Raw genomic sequence first — 17161 nt, 5'->3', positions numbered from 1 at the left:
TGGTTTCATTGCTTAACTAATTGAATGTCATTGCTTAACTAATTGAATGTCATGCTTAACTTAATTGAATATCAGGCTCAACTTAGAAAATCATAACTAAATTTCAAAAAAAATCATAACCAAACCAAAATTATTATTAACTAAAAAGAATTTATTTCCACCTTAAAACGAATTCAATCTTCACTAATTGGTTCTATTGATTAACTTATTGGTTTAATAGGTTAACTAATTATTTTTATTGCTTAACTAATTGAGTTCCAGGCTTAATTAATACTTTCTTTATAACTATAAATTTATTGGTTCCGTTGATTAACTAATTTATTCAATTGCTTAACTAATTAGTTCCATTGATTAAGTAATTGGTTCCATTGCATAACTAGTTGGTTCTATTCTTTAAGTAATTGGTTCAATTCCTTAACTAATTAGTTCCATTGATTAACTAATTGATTGCATTACTTAACTAATTAGTTTCATTACTTAACTAATTGGTTGCATTACTTAACTAATTAGTTTCATTAATTAACTAATTGGTTGCATCACTTAACTAATTAGTTCCAATGATTAACTAATTGGTCACGGTGCTTAACTAATTAGTTCCAATGATTAACTAATTGGTCATAGTGTTTAACTATTTGATTTCGTTGCTTAACTAATTAATTCCAGTACTTAACTAATTGGTTATATTGCTTAACTAATTGAATTTCAAATTAACTAAAACAAAATTATTTTAATTACAACAAAATTTTTCATAACTAAAACGAAACTATTCTTAACTATAACAATTGTAACTTAAATAAAATAAAATTATTCTTAACTAAAACAAAACTATTCTTAACTAAACTCATAAAATCACAACAATTTTTATTAAATCATAAATAAACCTCAAAAATTTATTGTTAACTAAAACAAATTTAATCTTAACTAAAACGACTTTATTCATAACTAAAACAAAAAATAGTTTCAACTAATACAAATTTAACTTTAACTACAATGAATTTCTTATTAACTAAAACATAATTATTCTTAACTAAAGAAAAAACGACTTTATTGCAAAAGAATGTAACAAAATGATAAAATTTATAACTAAATATTACAAAAGTATTGTTAACTAAAACCAATTTAATCATTTCTAAAATACATAAAATAAATCAATAACAATGTTGTTAGCGTGGCGGCCTTAAGATCTCATGCCGTTGAAGCCTGTGACAATATATCGGACCTCAATGGTGTGGCTAGGGATTCTTGACCATCACAGGCTCACAGCACTACATCACAGTGTGCACCTTGAGTACGTGTTGGTTGTGTTTCTGAAAACCAATCTTGTACCAGAATTGTCGTGGCATTGCAGCTCCACTGAACTGTGGCTCATGTGTCATTACAGCTCCACTGAACTGTGGCTCATGTGTCATTGCAGCTCCACTGAACTGTGGCTCCTGTGTCAAAAACCTCAGCTGCAGATATCAACAGAATAGATATCACAAAATAACATAAAAAAACGCAACAGCAAGAAACAAAAGCAACAACTACATTAAGGCACTAAGCCAAGTAAGAAATTCTTTTGCAGACACGAAACCAAAGCGGCAGGTGTCACAGTAGACTCTGCCGCATAGCTCATAGGGCTTCGACAACTTAAATCGTTCAACAGAAACAATTACTCCTATTTAGTACACGCAAAATTTAAACAAAAAATGAGGGAAATGAGACTGTAACAGCTGATTCAACAACTGAAAAATACTACTGTCATTCAACATCTTCAAGTTGACATACTGAATTCTAATTAACTCGAACCGAATCACTAATTGCAATTAGTAATTAACAGAAACCCTAGAAAAGAAATGAAACCAATTGATTTGAAATAAAACGCCAGAATTCCTTATTTAGATAATCGGATATTCAATTAAGGTTTAGATTTCAATTTGGAAAAGGAACTGAAAGAAAAAGGACGCTCAAAGTGAGGAGAGAAAGAGAGAGATATACCTTGGATGCAGCAGCGACGAGAGGAATTGCCGGAGATGAAGCATCTTTCACGGAAAATCCACATCGGTAACGACCATCACAATCGCCGTCACGCGGTGGCTCGCCGGATACTAACAATCAAACTAGGAGACAGAGACTTCGACGGCGAAACCGCGGCTCTTCTCCTTCCTTTGGCCCACCGATCTGAACAGCAAGTCAAAATGGAGAGAAGAATTAAGGATGGAATGAAGGAGAATTGAAGAGTTGAAGAATTGAAGGAGGATGGAGGATGGAGGAGAGAGATGGAAGATTTACCTCAACAACGCGGAGGTACGGACGGCGACGACGAGGTACAGACGACGGCGTCGGCGGCGAGGTACAAACGACGACGGCGGCGCGGCGATTCGAGGAGAGGGAGAGGCGGAGAGGGAGAGAGTCCCGTTGATGAGAGAAAAATAATTAACAAATAAAACGAAAAGAAATGGACAAAGAGGATTTTATAGTATCTGAATTGTCAGACCCGCCTGTGAACCCGAATACCCCAGATCCGCGTGTTGATCCGTGAGAATTGAGCCCAACTCAGTTATAAGGTGGTCTTACAAGAAAGACCGCCTTATACAAAAGTTTGTAAAGTTCAGTTCATATAAATTCTAAAAAAATAAATGAAAATCAGGTGATTAGAACGCGTTTGCATAATCTTTCCAAAATGGAACCCTAGAAATAGAAAATGACGAGTCAAATCCCCTTTCGCAAGGTTTCTTTCAATTCTCTTACCTTCTTGAGTGTTGACACTTGAATATCTCAGCAAATACTTTGCTTACCTTCCTACCTTTCGCACATCCTTCCCCTTCTCCGCCTCACTCATTCCCGCAGACCGCCAAATTCGATTGCTCTCCTCTCTTTCTCTCTCGCTTGCTTCTTCAATGGCTGATTCCGGCAACAATGGCGCTCAAACTCTACGAGGTTTTTCGATTCTCTCTCTCCTTGACTGAGTTCCACGATTATTGGTGGATAATAGATTTCCGTCTTCAGTTTGAATTAGGAGGGATTCTCGGTTAGCTGGGTTTTTTTGCAATATGCGCGAATTAATTCAGCTAGAATAGCTTGTAAATCATAGTTTTAGGGTGTTGCACCAAGAATGAATTGAAATTTCAGTTTTACAATTGAGTTTTGGGGAAATTGTGTTCTTCGATCGGATGCCCAGTTTTGAACAAACCCTAAAATATGAATTGATTGATCCATATAGGTGAGAATGGTAGAAAAACTATCAACCATGAAAATGTGAATTAACTGAAAAGGCCTGGTTTTAAACGTTAGATTAAGTAGTGTTTTTTGTTTGATGTGTTATTAAACTATGCATTTTTAGTTAAGAACGTTTTATTTGTAATATTTACACATTTTTTTTTATTGAATCAAACTTAGGTTTTTGTTTGTTTGCGCGATTTAATTTCTTTTTTGTTGTTTTCAATTTGATTTGCAGTGAGTGTGAAATGGCAAAAGAAGGTTTTCCCTGAGGTGGAAATTGATACTAGTCAGACCCCATATGTTTTCAAGTGTCAGTTATATGATCTAACAGGAGTACCACCTGAAAGACAGAAAATCATGGTGAAGGGTGGTTTATTGAAGGTAATGAGATGATGGACACACTCCTAACTGTTTTTTTGGCGAAATTAAAATTCAATATTGATTCGATGTTATGGGATTCTTCTCGGGTTTTTGATAATTCTATATGAAAATGTAGTGAATGCTTTTTTTTTGACGTTCTATGCCTATTTATGAATACTTAGCTAACCTATTTCACCTGCAATTAGGATGATGCTGAATGGGCAACTGTTGGAGTAAAGGAGGTTGGTTCCTTTCTTGTCAATTACGGAATAATATTTATTTTGTATCAGTATATTGGAATTATTGCTCAATTGTCTTCTGAATTATCAGGGTCAAAGGTTGATGATGATGGGAACCGCAGATGAGATAGTAAAGGCTCCAGAGAAAGGACCAGTTTTTGTAGAGGATCTGCCTGAGGAGGATCAAGTGGTCGCTGTGGTATGGTTTCTATATTTAAGCCTAATGGAGTTATATTAGAAATTTAATTAAACTTGAATATGAGTTTCTGCATATGAGGATGATTGCTGGATGACTTACAACTTTTGGTTTGTTTTCATGTTCTTTTTACCTTATTTCAGTTTTGTCATACTCTAATCTAGTTCATTTTGTCCATCGATGATTTCAAAAGCTCCTAGTTCCTTACTCTATATAATACAAAGTAATAGTTATTATTTTTCCTTTTGGTTTAATTTTCTTATGTTTGCAGGGCCATTCTGCTGGTCTATTTAACTTAGGAAATACATGCTACATGAACTCCACAATTCAATGCCTGCATTCAGTGCCCGAGCTGAAGTCTGCACTGTTGGAGTGAGTTTTCCTTCTTTTGTTAGATTTCACTCAGGTTATATCAAAACCTTCGACAAATTTGTATGATTTTTTATTTCAGTCACCAATACCTCTGCTTTTAATTGTTGAGCAGGTATTCACAGTCTGGCCGGACCAATGAGTTAGATCAAACTTCTCATCTTTTGACCGTTGCGACCAAAGATTTATTCAGCGATCTTGATAAAAATGTCAAGCCGGTGGCACCTATGCAATTTTGGATGGTGTGCACATATCACTTTGTATAATAAAATTAGCCTATACAAATTATGATCTAACCCTTTAATCTCATATACAGTATTATTTGAGGGCCCGTTCGATATGGTTTTTTGTTTTTGAAAACTAAAAACAAAAACGTCGAAACCACAAAAATTAGTTTCCAGCTTTTGTTGTCTATTTTCAAAGTCAACATGATACCATGGATAAGTCTAATTTTAAGTTTGTTCTTTCCCCCTTAATCATATGCTTTCCAAATCGTAAAACCTCGAACTCAAAACGACTTATACTGAATGGCCCCAAGAGATCGAAAATCTAGACTATTCCTTAACACTGAGGATCTTGAACTCTTTTGGTCCTCAATGTAACAGCTATGGATGTTGATATCTTGCTAATGGATCTTCTATTGCATCGTCTCAAGAGTTTGTATGATCAAACATGTAAATTGACATCTGTTCAATTAATGGATGCTGATGTATTTTTACCTGTTTCTACAACCCATATTTGGAGAATATATGTGAGAATTATCTGACAACAAAGTTAACTAAAGCTCCGTTTTATTCGACTTATTTTGACTGAACTTATATTATCTGAACTTATCTGAAACTTAATTTGTCTGAACAAAATAAGTCGAACAGAACAGAGCCTAAGAAAAAGTAGGATAATGAAGTATCATGATTCCAATTTATTTTTCGAGTATGGGAATTACACAAAGATGAACTACCTTTGATACCCTCTATGTGTTGTGCTGATGTGCTAGTGACTGGCAGTGTTCATTAATTCGTCTGGTTCTTGCAGGTATTGCGTAAAAAGTTCCCTCAGTTTGGCCAGCTGCATAATGGTTCTTTTATGCAACAGGTTGAATATTTGTTTTATTTTTATTTTTGTCATGGTACTTCCTTACAGCTTTATATTTGTTTCTACTGACGTTATACAATGATTAAACCTCAGGATGCAGAGGAATGCTGGACACAGCTATTGTACACCCTCTCTCAGTCTCTTACATCATCCAGTACTAGGTAACTAATTCCTTCCTTTTAAACAATAGGCTATGCTTCTATGACTGATTTATCTTCTCTGCATTGGTTAATTTTGTTCCTTGGATCTAGTTGTAATGTACCTGGCTTAGTGGGAAGGGCACTACAGGAGTTACTTTTATTATTTCTGTTATGTGTAGACTGTGGAGTGAATTATTTAGAGGGGGGTGATAGGAAAATAGAGAACTCCTATATGTAAAGGAAATTAAATAGAAAGAGATCATGAGGAAAATTGGTAGGAGTTTATTTCTTTTTAGTTGTTTGGTTTAGAGTGGGCAGCCACTCGAAGGCCTGAGATTGTTATACACAAATTGATTATTTAGTTGCATCAAATTACAATCAATTATCCACACCCCTAAGTTCTCTTATTCTTGTTGTATTTCTATATCCAATATATACTTCGAACTGTTAGCTTAAATAATCACATTAACTTTCAGTTTAGTCATGCTTATATTCTCTTAATTTCATTTGTAGTGAGAAGCTCAGTGCTGTGAAGCGCCTTTTCGGCATTGAGCTTGCTAGCAGGTAATGTTTTTTGTTCTTTATGTATATGCTCCCATTTAAATCATGTATGCTGTGCATTTGTCCCCTCCATGCCTTTTCAAAAGACACCCACTCCATGAACCTATTGAGCAATGAGGCTTGTGTTTACAGCATACGATTTACTTCTGCCCTCTTTTACCCAGACTCAGAAAACTTTCCTACATACCCGTGCCGACGACACGACCCTGACATGGGTATGAAATCCGAGTCAGATCTTCCATTTGTCACTCAGACACTTAGTTTTAAAAAGCGCGCCTACTCGCCTAGGCGTGCTCAAAGCGAGAGCCGACCCTAGGCGCAGCAGAAAACGCTCCAGCCTGCAAAGGTGAAGCGAACTACAGGAGAAGTGCGCTTTTGAGCGGTTCTGTGGAGGCGCAAGGTGAGGGAAGCGTTCGCTTTGTAGATTCTGGGTGCAGGACAGAAAAAAGCAGGTTTTTTTAGAAGAAATGTGATACTCACGTGACCTTTTAAGTTGCCTTTTTACTTTGTTAAAGCCAGCCAAAATAAGAGTTTTAAGAGAGACAAAATTAAAAATCCTTCGACATCATTTGGGGATCTTCGAGGAATCCTAGCTACGATTATTCAGATTCTCCGGCGTAGGTTTACAGCCACATCTTGCTGTCGATTCTTCAGGTATGCTATAATTCGAAGAACCCTAAATTACAAAATCCCCGATTTGGAGAAACTGTAAATCTGAAATTGGGTAATGTGGGACATGGCAGAATCTTCTGGCGAGGCATCTCCGGTGGTTTCCGGCACCAGTTCTCCCTCTTCACCTTCACCTTCACCTTCTCCTTCTGTCTCTCTTTTTTTTTTTCCTGAATATTTTACAACAGTTTAACTTTGACTAGACTAGTGAGTAGTGAGGCAGTACTTGGCCACATGGGTAGTCACGTGGCCCTCTTCTTTCTTTCAACTCTTTTATTTTAAATTTTGGGGTGACTAAGGTTGTCACGTGACTCCTTGTATTGAACTAATACAACAATATACTAATTTAAGTAGAAAAATAAAATACCTAAAAATTAAAAAATTAAACCTACTTAAAGTGCGCATCATATACGAAAAGCATGCTCTTTCGCTTTGCGCCTAGGCTCCAATACCCTATTGCGCCGTGCGCTTCACACTTTTTAAAACTAAGCTCAGACACGACTTGTTGAGGAAGAAGACATAAATAAAGACAGAGGTAGAGGGGAAGAAGGGAAGGGGGAGAAAGAGAGATCGCGTCGAGGAGTTATCAATGGCTTCTTTCTTTGCACCTCTATTTTCTTTCTCCTCTTTAAGTCTGTCATTATGCTTTAGGGTTAGATCTAATCAAGCTGTTTTAAAACAGTGTTTGGGCTTTGGGTTCAGGCCCAAAATAGTTGTTCTTGTTAATTACTTGGGCTTTTGTGTACTCTTTTTTTATAAGATTGGTTTCTGTGTACTATAGCGCCTAACAAAAAGAACAACTTTCAACAACTTTCAAATTATTAATTGTCATGCTTTTTTCATTAATTTAAAATTAAAATAATGATTTAATTAAAAATAATATTTTAATAACCAATAATTTCCGAGTCCGAATCTCGGACAGAGTCCCGTGTCCTTGTATTTAAGGATTTCCGTAGCGGATACTCAGATCCTTACAACTTCTGTCTATGTGACTTGGACCCTTCAAATCTTAAGTACGGTCCTCGACACTTGGACATGAATATGGACACTTGACACTTCATTGTGGACCAAAATCATGAAAGTTTTTCACAAAATAGCCGAGTCGGGCACTTGGACGCGTATCAATGTCCAAGATTGCTCGAGTTCGAGTAACATAGACTTTTGCTATCTTCAATTTTCTGTTGGTTACTCTCATTACCAAGAAATGAAAATATTTTTAGAGATGGGAATGTCATCAAATGATCTTGTTGACATCTATGGTAAGATGAGTTGGCAATGTGGTCTGCTCTAGAATAGATGTATGCTTAGGAAGAGATTTTTATTGGTCTGAGTAGTGCTTAGGAAAAGATATTTAATTGGTATCGCCAGTAATTTGGTGGTGATATACAAACTAACTTGTCCTTAGATTGTAAAGTTTTCCCCTCTTCAATAAAAAAAGTTGCACCATGTAAAAGAGAGGTGTCTTTTGTCATGGCTTGGTCGGCTAGTTTCAAAGTTTCATCGGGTGCATTGAGATGATATGATGTAACACCCTAATAATTTTCTTTATAAACCATTTTACCATTGAAATAAATCTTAGAAGATTATTAGCGTATTGTAGGCTGTGAAAACGTACGACTTATTTTTTTAGTCTGACCTTTATGAATGAGTAAGAAGTCCTTACAACTTGGAACCATCAAAGGCCCAATAAAGAAAGTCGACTTTAAATGATATCCTTAAATAATAACCATACTTAAAGTCCAACACAGAATCCAAATGAAAACCAATTAAATAATTTAGCAAAGTAGAAAGCTAAAACCAAGTAAGAATTGTAAAACAAGTCACTCAGAAATCCCCAGATACAATGATCTCCAAACCTGCAAAGACTTATTGCTTGACTCTGTGACTGCAATTGCTATTGAATCTGTGACTGCGCACCAACCAATGCAGAAGGAAAGGGAGGTCTTCATAGGGTCAATCGAAATAGACATGACCAACAAACACAAGACAACACATAATCAGCAAAAGCTGAGTACAATCAAGCTATAGCTACTAGCAACTTAACATGATCATTAAAATTAACAATAAGAATGATTCATATGAATTTAGAATATTAGATTCACCAAATAAAGCTCCATAGATACCAAACCGGTATGTCAGTGGGTTTCGTTTGGGTCTTGAGTATATTGGTAATTATGTTTATTAGGCAACATTCGGACCATGACACTTGTGGTGGCATTGAATTTGAGTGTTACTTAATGATGGTTTAGTTTCTCTTGTGGAACTTTATGCTGCAGTAGTGTGTACCTCGGCGTTGCCTGTTAACAATATTTAGTGAACTTTATTTATTTCTTTGTTCTGTTTTTGTGCTGCTGAAACAATTTTGTTGTCCATGTTTCTTTCATGGTGATGTTAGGGTGTACTGTCAAGAAAGCAGTGAAGAAAGTACGGATGTGGAATCAACTTTTGCTCTAAAATGTCACATATCCCATGAAGTGAACCATTTGCATGAGGGGCTAAAGCATGTAAGCTTGAAGTCTCCTGTCTAACTTTTTGTTTTCAATTCTCCCCATCCCCCCCCCCCTCCTCTTCTGGAAAAATGAAAGTCTGTTGTATGCATCAATCATCTTTTGTCTACTGATGCTACGGCTTTTGTGGTTTCTATTTGTTGCTTCTTTCCTGTTTTTGGCTTCTGGCTCAAGAAGTTAACTTAGATTATGCTCGGAAGACGTATCTGAGTAGCCCCAATGCCCCAAATGTGTTCTCAAATTTTTTAGTGAATAGGCCCAACGCATACATAGATGCAATCGGTGGTGCCAATGCCCCCACGCATACATAGATACAAAATTTTAATTTAAGCTTAGTAGATACAATCGGTGGTGCGGCAGAAGTGGTGCATGGCGTTAGTGAATGTATTTAGTTTAGTAAGTAGCCCCAACTACAAATGTATTTAAGTAGATGTTAGCTTTTGGTTGTTGGATACTCCACATTTGGACGTGGGTATGACACTAAGACACCTCATTTTGAACCAAAATCATGGAAAATTTTCATGAAATACACATGTCAGACACTTGGACACATACCCGTATCCGACACTTCTAGCCGAGTCCGAGTAACATAGTTTACGGTTAATTGTTGTTGGTCCATGTAATATATTGAGTAAACGTGTTCAGTATATGTGGAAGTTAGTAGTTTAGGTAGCCGTCAATATGCATTTACATAATACTTCCTCCGTCTTTTAATACTCGCAACGTTTGGACTTTTTACACTATTCATATAATTTACTTTGACTATTCTTGGTGTTTTTTATATAAGATAAAACATAGTCACGTGAGATCTTGTTAGATTCGTCTCAATGTGTATTTTCAAAATATCAACTTTTTATAATTTTTGCATAAAGAGAATTTAAGATATAAATGACCAAAGTTGTGCATTGGCATGCGTGAATGTAACAAACGTTGCGAGTATTAAAAAACGGAGGAAGTAATGAATAGTCTACTATAAAGAAATATTTTGAAATTGATAAAGGGTATTCGGAGATATACTTCTTGTTCTCAAAAGCATTTAATAGTGTGGCCAAACACCTCAAATTTTTTGTAAAAATAGTGTCTAGGAAAGTGTGTTTCAGAAGCAAAAAAGGTGTTTCCAGAAGCTTAGCGAAAACGGCCCTAAAAGACTTGTCCTCTTAGTACCCAAAAGCTACTTCCATTTTATTTTAATAGCCTTTATTTGGAAACACTAACGTCTACTTTTTCGAACCCAGAAATTGTGGTGGCTAGTGGTAAAGTTAATTGCTGACACATCCTAAAAACACAGCCTTAGTTTTTTGGGCCTTTTGGCTCTCTGACAGGGTGAAAGTGAGCTTCAGTTCTATTATGTGGTTCCCTGTTGCTGAAGAATGCCACTCGTGGTCGCTTTTTCAGTTTTTCTACAAGTTTTTTACATTTGCTATTATTGCTAGTTCTACCTGCACACATAATAGAACTGAAGTAAAAAACTTATCTCTATCATATAAGCCAGCTCTTGAGGAGTTGGTGTCCACCTAAAGTATCTAAAATATTCTTAAATGTGTGTACTCTTTATAAATTAGATAATTTCCATGCTAATATTTTATGAGTTGTCGTACATGTTTTTTAAAATGTAAAGCACGCATCGCGTGCACTTTAATCTTCTTATGTAAAATCAGCACATTCCACTCTTTTCTGTTGCATCCATCTTTAAAATGCAAAACCAGACATTGTTATAATCTTTGATTGCATCCTGATGTCTAACTGACCTCCTCCTGTATGGAAATCATGCAGTGGTGCTTTTCTTTCTTACAGTTATGATGACTAATAAACATTTGACTTTTAATTCGAAAATTTAGTAGAAACTCCTGGTTGTCATTTTTGCAGGGTTTGAAATCTGAACTCGAGAAGAACTCGCCTGCATTGGGCCGTAGTGCAGTCTACTTAAAGGAGTCACGTATCAGTGGTTTACCAAGGTAACTTGCTATTTTCCTGTGTGTAGTGAAAAGTTAAAGTACACAACCTGCTTAATAGGTTGTATAAATTGTGCTTTATTATTTAAAGCAAATACTGGAGTGTTTCCAACCAGACCATTTCTATCTTCTATTTGGAGAATGATTGCTTCTTATATGATCCTTGTTTTTTGAGGGTGGAGTCACAGCCAGCCTTGTGGATGCATCAGATACTAAATTCTCAATTTCCACCTCGTCTACATTTATATGACGTCTGTTTTGTTTTGTTTCTGGCTGAAGGTACTTGACCATTCAGTTTGTCAGGTTTTTCTGGAAGAGAGAGTCAAATCAGAAGGCAAAAATCTTGAGGGTAATTCTTAATTTATACTGATATTGCTTACACTTCATCTTGGCAGTTTTGAATGTCAAATTAAATTTAGAGCTTGAGACTGATCTTTTATCTGTGTTGAAATAGAACTTGCTTCCTTCCCTCAAAAAAAAAATAGAACTTGCTTCCTGACTTTACGTTATGATACCCAGAAAGTTGATTATCCTCTAGAGTTGGATATTTTTGATTTGTGCTCGGATGAACTTAAAAAGAAGCTAGAAGTTCCTCGTCAGGTATATATATAATGTTTCATCTCTGCATTCTTTATCTTTGATTTTCATGTTTCACTAGTCTGATTGATTTCGAATTCCAACGATGTTCTGTTATCAGGTTCTAAGAGACGAAGAGGGTAAAAAACTAGGTCTCAAACCTAGTGACAAAAGTTCTAGTTCGAAGGACAATGATGTCAAGATGCTTGATGCGGAGGTATATTTTATTTACCTTATGTTCGACATAATAAAAGTGATTCTTGGCAGCTCGAGAGATTTTCTAAATTCATGTTTGTCTCTTGGGGTCTAGGGTTCTTCAAATGGGAGTGGCGAACCATCTACAGGAACATCTGAAGAAGGTATGACACGTGTAACAATCTGCATAGTGAAGTTCATCTTTAAATTAAACTCCCTGTGTTCTTGAGTAAATGTCGAATAAGGTGTTGGAAGAGGTGGGGGTGAGTAGGGGGGTGGGGGGGCGGTTATTACAGGGAACAAAACACCAGTATCCTTGTGAAGAGATGTTACGTCCTATGATACTCGGACTTTTGTCTGACATGGTCACATGGTATGTGTCCGACTTAGCTAAATTGTGAAAATTTTCAATGATTTTAGCCCACACTTAAGTGCCTGAATGTAAGTCTGTTCGAGTGTCGAGAATCCGACACGGATACCTGAGGTAATTTTAAGAGTCCTAAGTAACAAAGGATAAGAGTATGAGGTTAGCTTTATTGAGAAAATATGTTTTTTGCTTATCCAAACTCTGCTTTATTGCTGCCGTGTATACCTTTTCCTGAAGCCAAAGTCTGCCACATTGTAAACAGTATAAACTAGGATGCGTAATGTATAATTTTTTTTGCATCTCAATAGGTATCTTCATAACCAAATTGCCTCTAAATGTTGGTTTTAGACTATGCTTAATGTATTTTAATCCGTCTTTCATTGCAGTTGTTCCATCTGAGAAGGAAATGCACTTAACTGGAGTTTATGATTTAGTAGCTGTATTAACCCACAAGGGTAGAAGTGCTGATTCAGGGCACTACGTTGCTTGGGTGAAGCAAGATAATGGTTAGTAGCTGAAGAACATACATTTAAGCTATCACCATTAAAATTCTAGATGTTCTAAATGGTTCAGCGATTTGTTGCTTATAGGAAAGTGGATTGAATTTGATGATGACAATCCAATTCCTCAACGAGGAGAAGATATTGTCAAGCTCTCCGGTGGAGGTAAGCTCTCGCCACATCCCTATCCTTTCCCTGCCCCTCACCTCCCATAAAACATGTAATAAAACCCCCCTTTTCCCCAGAAAACAGAAAAACAAGTTCTACAGATGACCTGGCAACTGTAAAATAAAAATTCTCGTATTTTAATGATTTTAGGAAATGAAAATTCTAGATTTTTCGTTTGGTTGATTGCTCCTCTCAAGTGATGCAAAAAATGTGACTTTCCACATAGTCTAGTCCCGGTGCCAGTTTATTTTGTGAATTGATGGTGTTCACTAATTCATTTACTTTAATGATGTCGCCACTGTTAATCTAATTTAACATGATTCTATTTCAGGTGATTGGCATATGGCATACATTTGCATGTACAAGGCCAGAACTACCCCAATGTAATTCAAGTTTTCACGAGTTGACGTTTCTTCGATCATATATAAATTGAAGTGTTTTCTCCGCTCTTTTTGGTTGTGGTTCTATAGACTTCCGAAGGAGCAAAATTTCTCCCCCTCTTTTAAGCTATTGAAATTATGCTGGGGTGAACGTGTTATTTCACCTACATAATTTTTGTCAAATTTGTTGTTTCTTGGTATATCCTGCCCATTGTCATTTGGATGAATATCCATATTTTCGCTTGTAAGATTAAGTAGTATTTTCTAGTAGTTTTTTGAAGTTACAATCTTTTTATTTCGTGCATCTTTTTGTGCAAAAATGTTATTCATCAATTATTCAGCAAATGACCAAATGTGTAACATTAAAGGCGTGTGACCTTTTACTTGGAACAGGTAACATGCAATTCCGATCTTCATGCAAGTCAAGTGGGGAATCCACATTCGCTTAGTTAGTTACTCTGTAATTTTTAATGTTCTATTAGTAGTAAGAATTTTATTTTATTTTGAAGGTAAAATTAGTTCATTGATAAAATAGTCATATAACATCTACAATAGAAATCAAAACTAACAAATACAAAATAATTTGAATCAAACAAAATTTTAATCCGGCAAAACCACGACCGTTGTAGATGAGATCTGACAATGATGAATACCCTCTTTCACATCGCTGTTTGATACAGCCTTCAACGAGTGGGTCTTTCGATCAGTTGTAACTTTGGTATTGAATTAAATTCGATTCAATTGATTGTAGACGTAAGAATGACATCTGTTGTAATCCCGCACAAATCTTCATTAATAAATCAACTTTTCCTGCGAAATTAAAAACATGGCCCCAACCTCTTACAAGGAGAGAGATAAAACCCAATAAATGGGTACAAGATAACCAAATAAATGGGTAAAAAAGCTCTCCAATAGGGAGAGAATGGAGTTTTTATTCCGAACATGAAATCAAAAGTTATGAAAAACAAGAAAAAAAGGACTTACCATCAACCTAATGGTTGGTGGTAGCCCCTAGAAAATTAGGATTTTGAAAGAGGAAGAGAGAAAAGGGAGAGAAAAAAAAAAGTAGGAGCGGCTTAGTAGTAAGATTAATTAGTAGTCACTTCTTATAGTTTATACTTTGAAAATTTATTCTCACTATAGTATTAATCAAAACTTTGTCAGGTAGGAATGTAGGATCTTGTTAGATTCGTGTCGATAATATTTATAAAAGTCAAATATTAATTTTTTTTTTCACATATAAGGTGGATATTTATACTTTGTTCGGAGTATAAGATTTTATTGGATTCTATGCAAATAATTAGTGTTATAAGCTTTAGAAACATAGTATTAACAGAAATCAACAGAATAAAGTTAAAATGTGGCCCTTGGATTGAGGTAGTGTTCTCTTCACCTGAATTTGACCTATCTTATCTTATTGTCCCTGAACTTATCTTATTTTATTTTATCTTATCTTATTAACCCTTATCCTATCTTATCTTATCTGAACTAATTGACCCTTATCTTACCTTATATTATATTATTTGAACTTATTAATCCTTATCTTATCTTATCTTATTGACCCTTATCTTATCTTATCTTATCTTATTGACCCTTATCTTATTACCTTATGTAATACTTATCTTATCTTATCTTATTTTATTGACCCTGAATTTATCTTATATTATCTTATTTTATTGAACCTTATTTTATCTTATGTTATCTTATCTTATTAAACCTTATTTTATCTTATTATCAGACCTAAAATAAGTGAAAATAAGGTGAAAATAACAGAGCCTGAATCCGAAGAAAATGACTACTCCTTATAATTTATTAGCATTGATTTTCCTAGTGTTTGGTGGCATGAATTGAAGTCGTTGCTCCCCAGTTCATATAACAAAAACGTGGTGCTTAAATGAGTTGGTTTGATTTTTAGCTGCAGGCTTGCAGCACGGAAATAATTTGTGGATCCTGAACGTTTGTCCATAACTAAAATAAATTTTCAGAATATGTTTTTTTATGTTGTGAATAAACAGGAGGAGTAAGAGAGAGAATAGTGTTGTGTGTATTATTCTATATAGTACCGGGTATATATATATGATACAATAGTTAGGGTTCTACTGAATCTTAGAATATTCCGAAAACATTGACGGGGTATAAGTGACATTCATATAATATTGCATAACACTCCTCCTTGGATGTCCATTATACAAAAATAAAATTTATCTCTTAAAATAAACTCAATTTTTTTTGGTTGATTGCGAAGCGAATAATACACACAACACTATTCTCTCTCTTATTCCTCATGTTTATTCACAACACGTTATCCGCACCAAACCCTAGCCGACTGAACAGACGAGAAACAAAGGAAGTCATCCATCTTTGAGATAAATGTTATTATATTTGCTAATGTTATTATTGAAATTTTGAAATTAATATAGCATATATATTTGCGACTTTAGCGATTAACTGCGATTGAAAATTTGTTAGTATACTGACGAGCGACGACTATACGGTATTGAGTATCTTGCGATTTGCGGCTATGAGATTTACAAATCATGTTTGCCTGATTAATTTAATGGGGCTTAATATTTACCGCCCCATTTTATTCAAAATCGCCCTACTCATTTACGCATATACCATTCTTTATTTATCCATATATCCTCCCCAAATCTAACCACCACCGCCGGCCACCACCTCCGGCCACCATCGCCGGCCACTACCATCAACGTCGTAGGCGACAAAATGGCCGAGTGTTCACAAGATTTTTTTTTTCTCCGGAATTATTTTTAGAAACTTATGCATTTTAAGCTTATACCATGGTACATGCTTATGAATTTTAAGGTTGTACCATGGTACAGACTTATGAGTTTTTAGCTTCGAGCTAAAAATTCATAAGCTTGTACCATGGTACAAGCTAAATATTCATAAGTCTATATTGCTTAAGATTTTAATTTGTTGTTGCATTTGATTTAATGTAATTGGAAAAAAAAAAAATAGAGACTTATGAATTTTTAGCTCCTTCCATGGTACGGGCTTATGAATTTTAAGCTCCTTCCATGGTACAAGCTTAAATTGCATAAGTTAATATTATGGTCGAAGCTAACAACTCATAAGTCTGTACCATGGTACAAGCTTAAAATTCATAAGCTTGTACCATGGTACAAACTAAAAATGCATAAGTTTCTAAAAAAAAATTCGGACAAAAAAAAATAAAACTCTTGTGAAGACTCGGTCATTTTGTCGCCTACGACGTGATGGTGGTGGCCGGAAGTAGTGGTCGGCGATGGTGGTTGGAGGTGGTAGGGTGGTGTGAGAGAATTGAAAAGTAAGATTAAGTAAGGGGTACTATTGAAAAATAAGGGAAAATAGTGGGGCGGTTTTAATTAATATGGGGCGGCTTTTAGCGTTCCACATATTTAATTGATGTGATTACTTTTAGATAATGAATTTTAATGTTAGGCTTAGAGCTGAGCATCATGGGACCGACATGAAAATTAGCGGGTTTTGGGCAGCCTATTGCGGCCCGATTTTCGGGCCCGGCACAGCACGTGCCGAACGTTTTTAAAAAATGGGGGCTTTGGGTTAACGCAAAACAACAGTTTTAGTTATAAATTTGGCCCGGCTCGAAAAGCCCGCTAATTTTGGCCCGAAATAGCGGGTTTGTGCATACAAAAATGGCCCGAACCTTGACCCGGCCCGGCCTGACA

At 35.6% G+C, this 17161-nt stretch overlaps 1 protein-coding gene and 1 long non-coding RNA gene across 3 annotated transcripts; one reads left to right on the top strand and one right to left on the bottom strand.

Moving 5' to 3' along the window:
- Positions 1 to 911: 911 nt before the first annotated feature.
- LOC110799083 (uncharacterized) lies at positions 912 to 2595 on the bottom strand. Of its 2 annotated transcripts, none has more exons than XR_008928403.1 (3): positions 2272 to 2595; positions 1978 to 2160; positions 912 to 1451 (listed from the first exon to the last, which is right to left on the bottom strand). It is a non-coding gene; the product is annotated as an uncharacterized lncRNA (long non-coding RNA). The 2 variants fall into 2 exon arrangements; XR_008928404.1 differs by having other exon boundaries at positions 912 to 1433; positions 2272 to 2594.
- Positions 2596 to 2710: 115 nt separating this feature from the next.
- LOC110799068 (ubiquitin carboxyl-terminal hydrolase 7) lies at positions 2711 to 13853 on the top strand. Its single transcript, XM_022004271.2, has 18 exons — positions 2711 to 2919; positions 3437 to 3582; positions 3768 to 3803; positions 3892 to 3999; positions 4268 to 4368; positions 4481 to 4607; positions 5398 to 5457; positions 5551 to 5618; positions 6111 to 6161; positions 9223 to 9331; positions 11201 to 11289; positions 11566 to 11635; positions 11806 to 11886; positions 11984 to 12079; positions 12173 to 12221; positions 12811 to 12930; positions 13015 to 13089; positions 13424 to 13853. Exons 1-18 carry the CDS (start codon positions 2880 to 2882, stop codon positions 13477 to 13479), a joined length of 1482 nt encoding a protein of 493 aa, XP_021859963.1. The 5' UTR covers positions 2711 to 2879; the 3' UTR covers positions 13480 to 13853.
- Positions 13854 to 17161: the final 3308 nt, after the last annotated feature.

Source organism: Spinacia oleracea, chromosome 1 (assembly GCF_020520425.1).
Source record: "Spinacia oleracea cultivar Varoflay chromosome 1, BTI_SOV_V1, whole genome shotgun sequence".
Taxonomy (NCBI): domain Eukaryota; kingdom Viridiplantae; phylum Streptophyta; class Magnoliopsida; order Caryophyllales; family Amaranthaceae; genus Spinacia; species Spinacia oleracea.
Note: the sequence above shows the minus strand (reverse complement) of the source record. Positions and strands in the feature narration are given on the sequence as shown.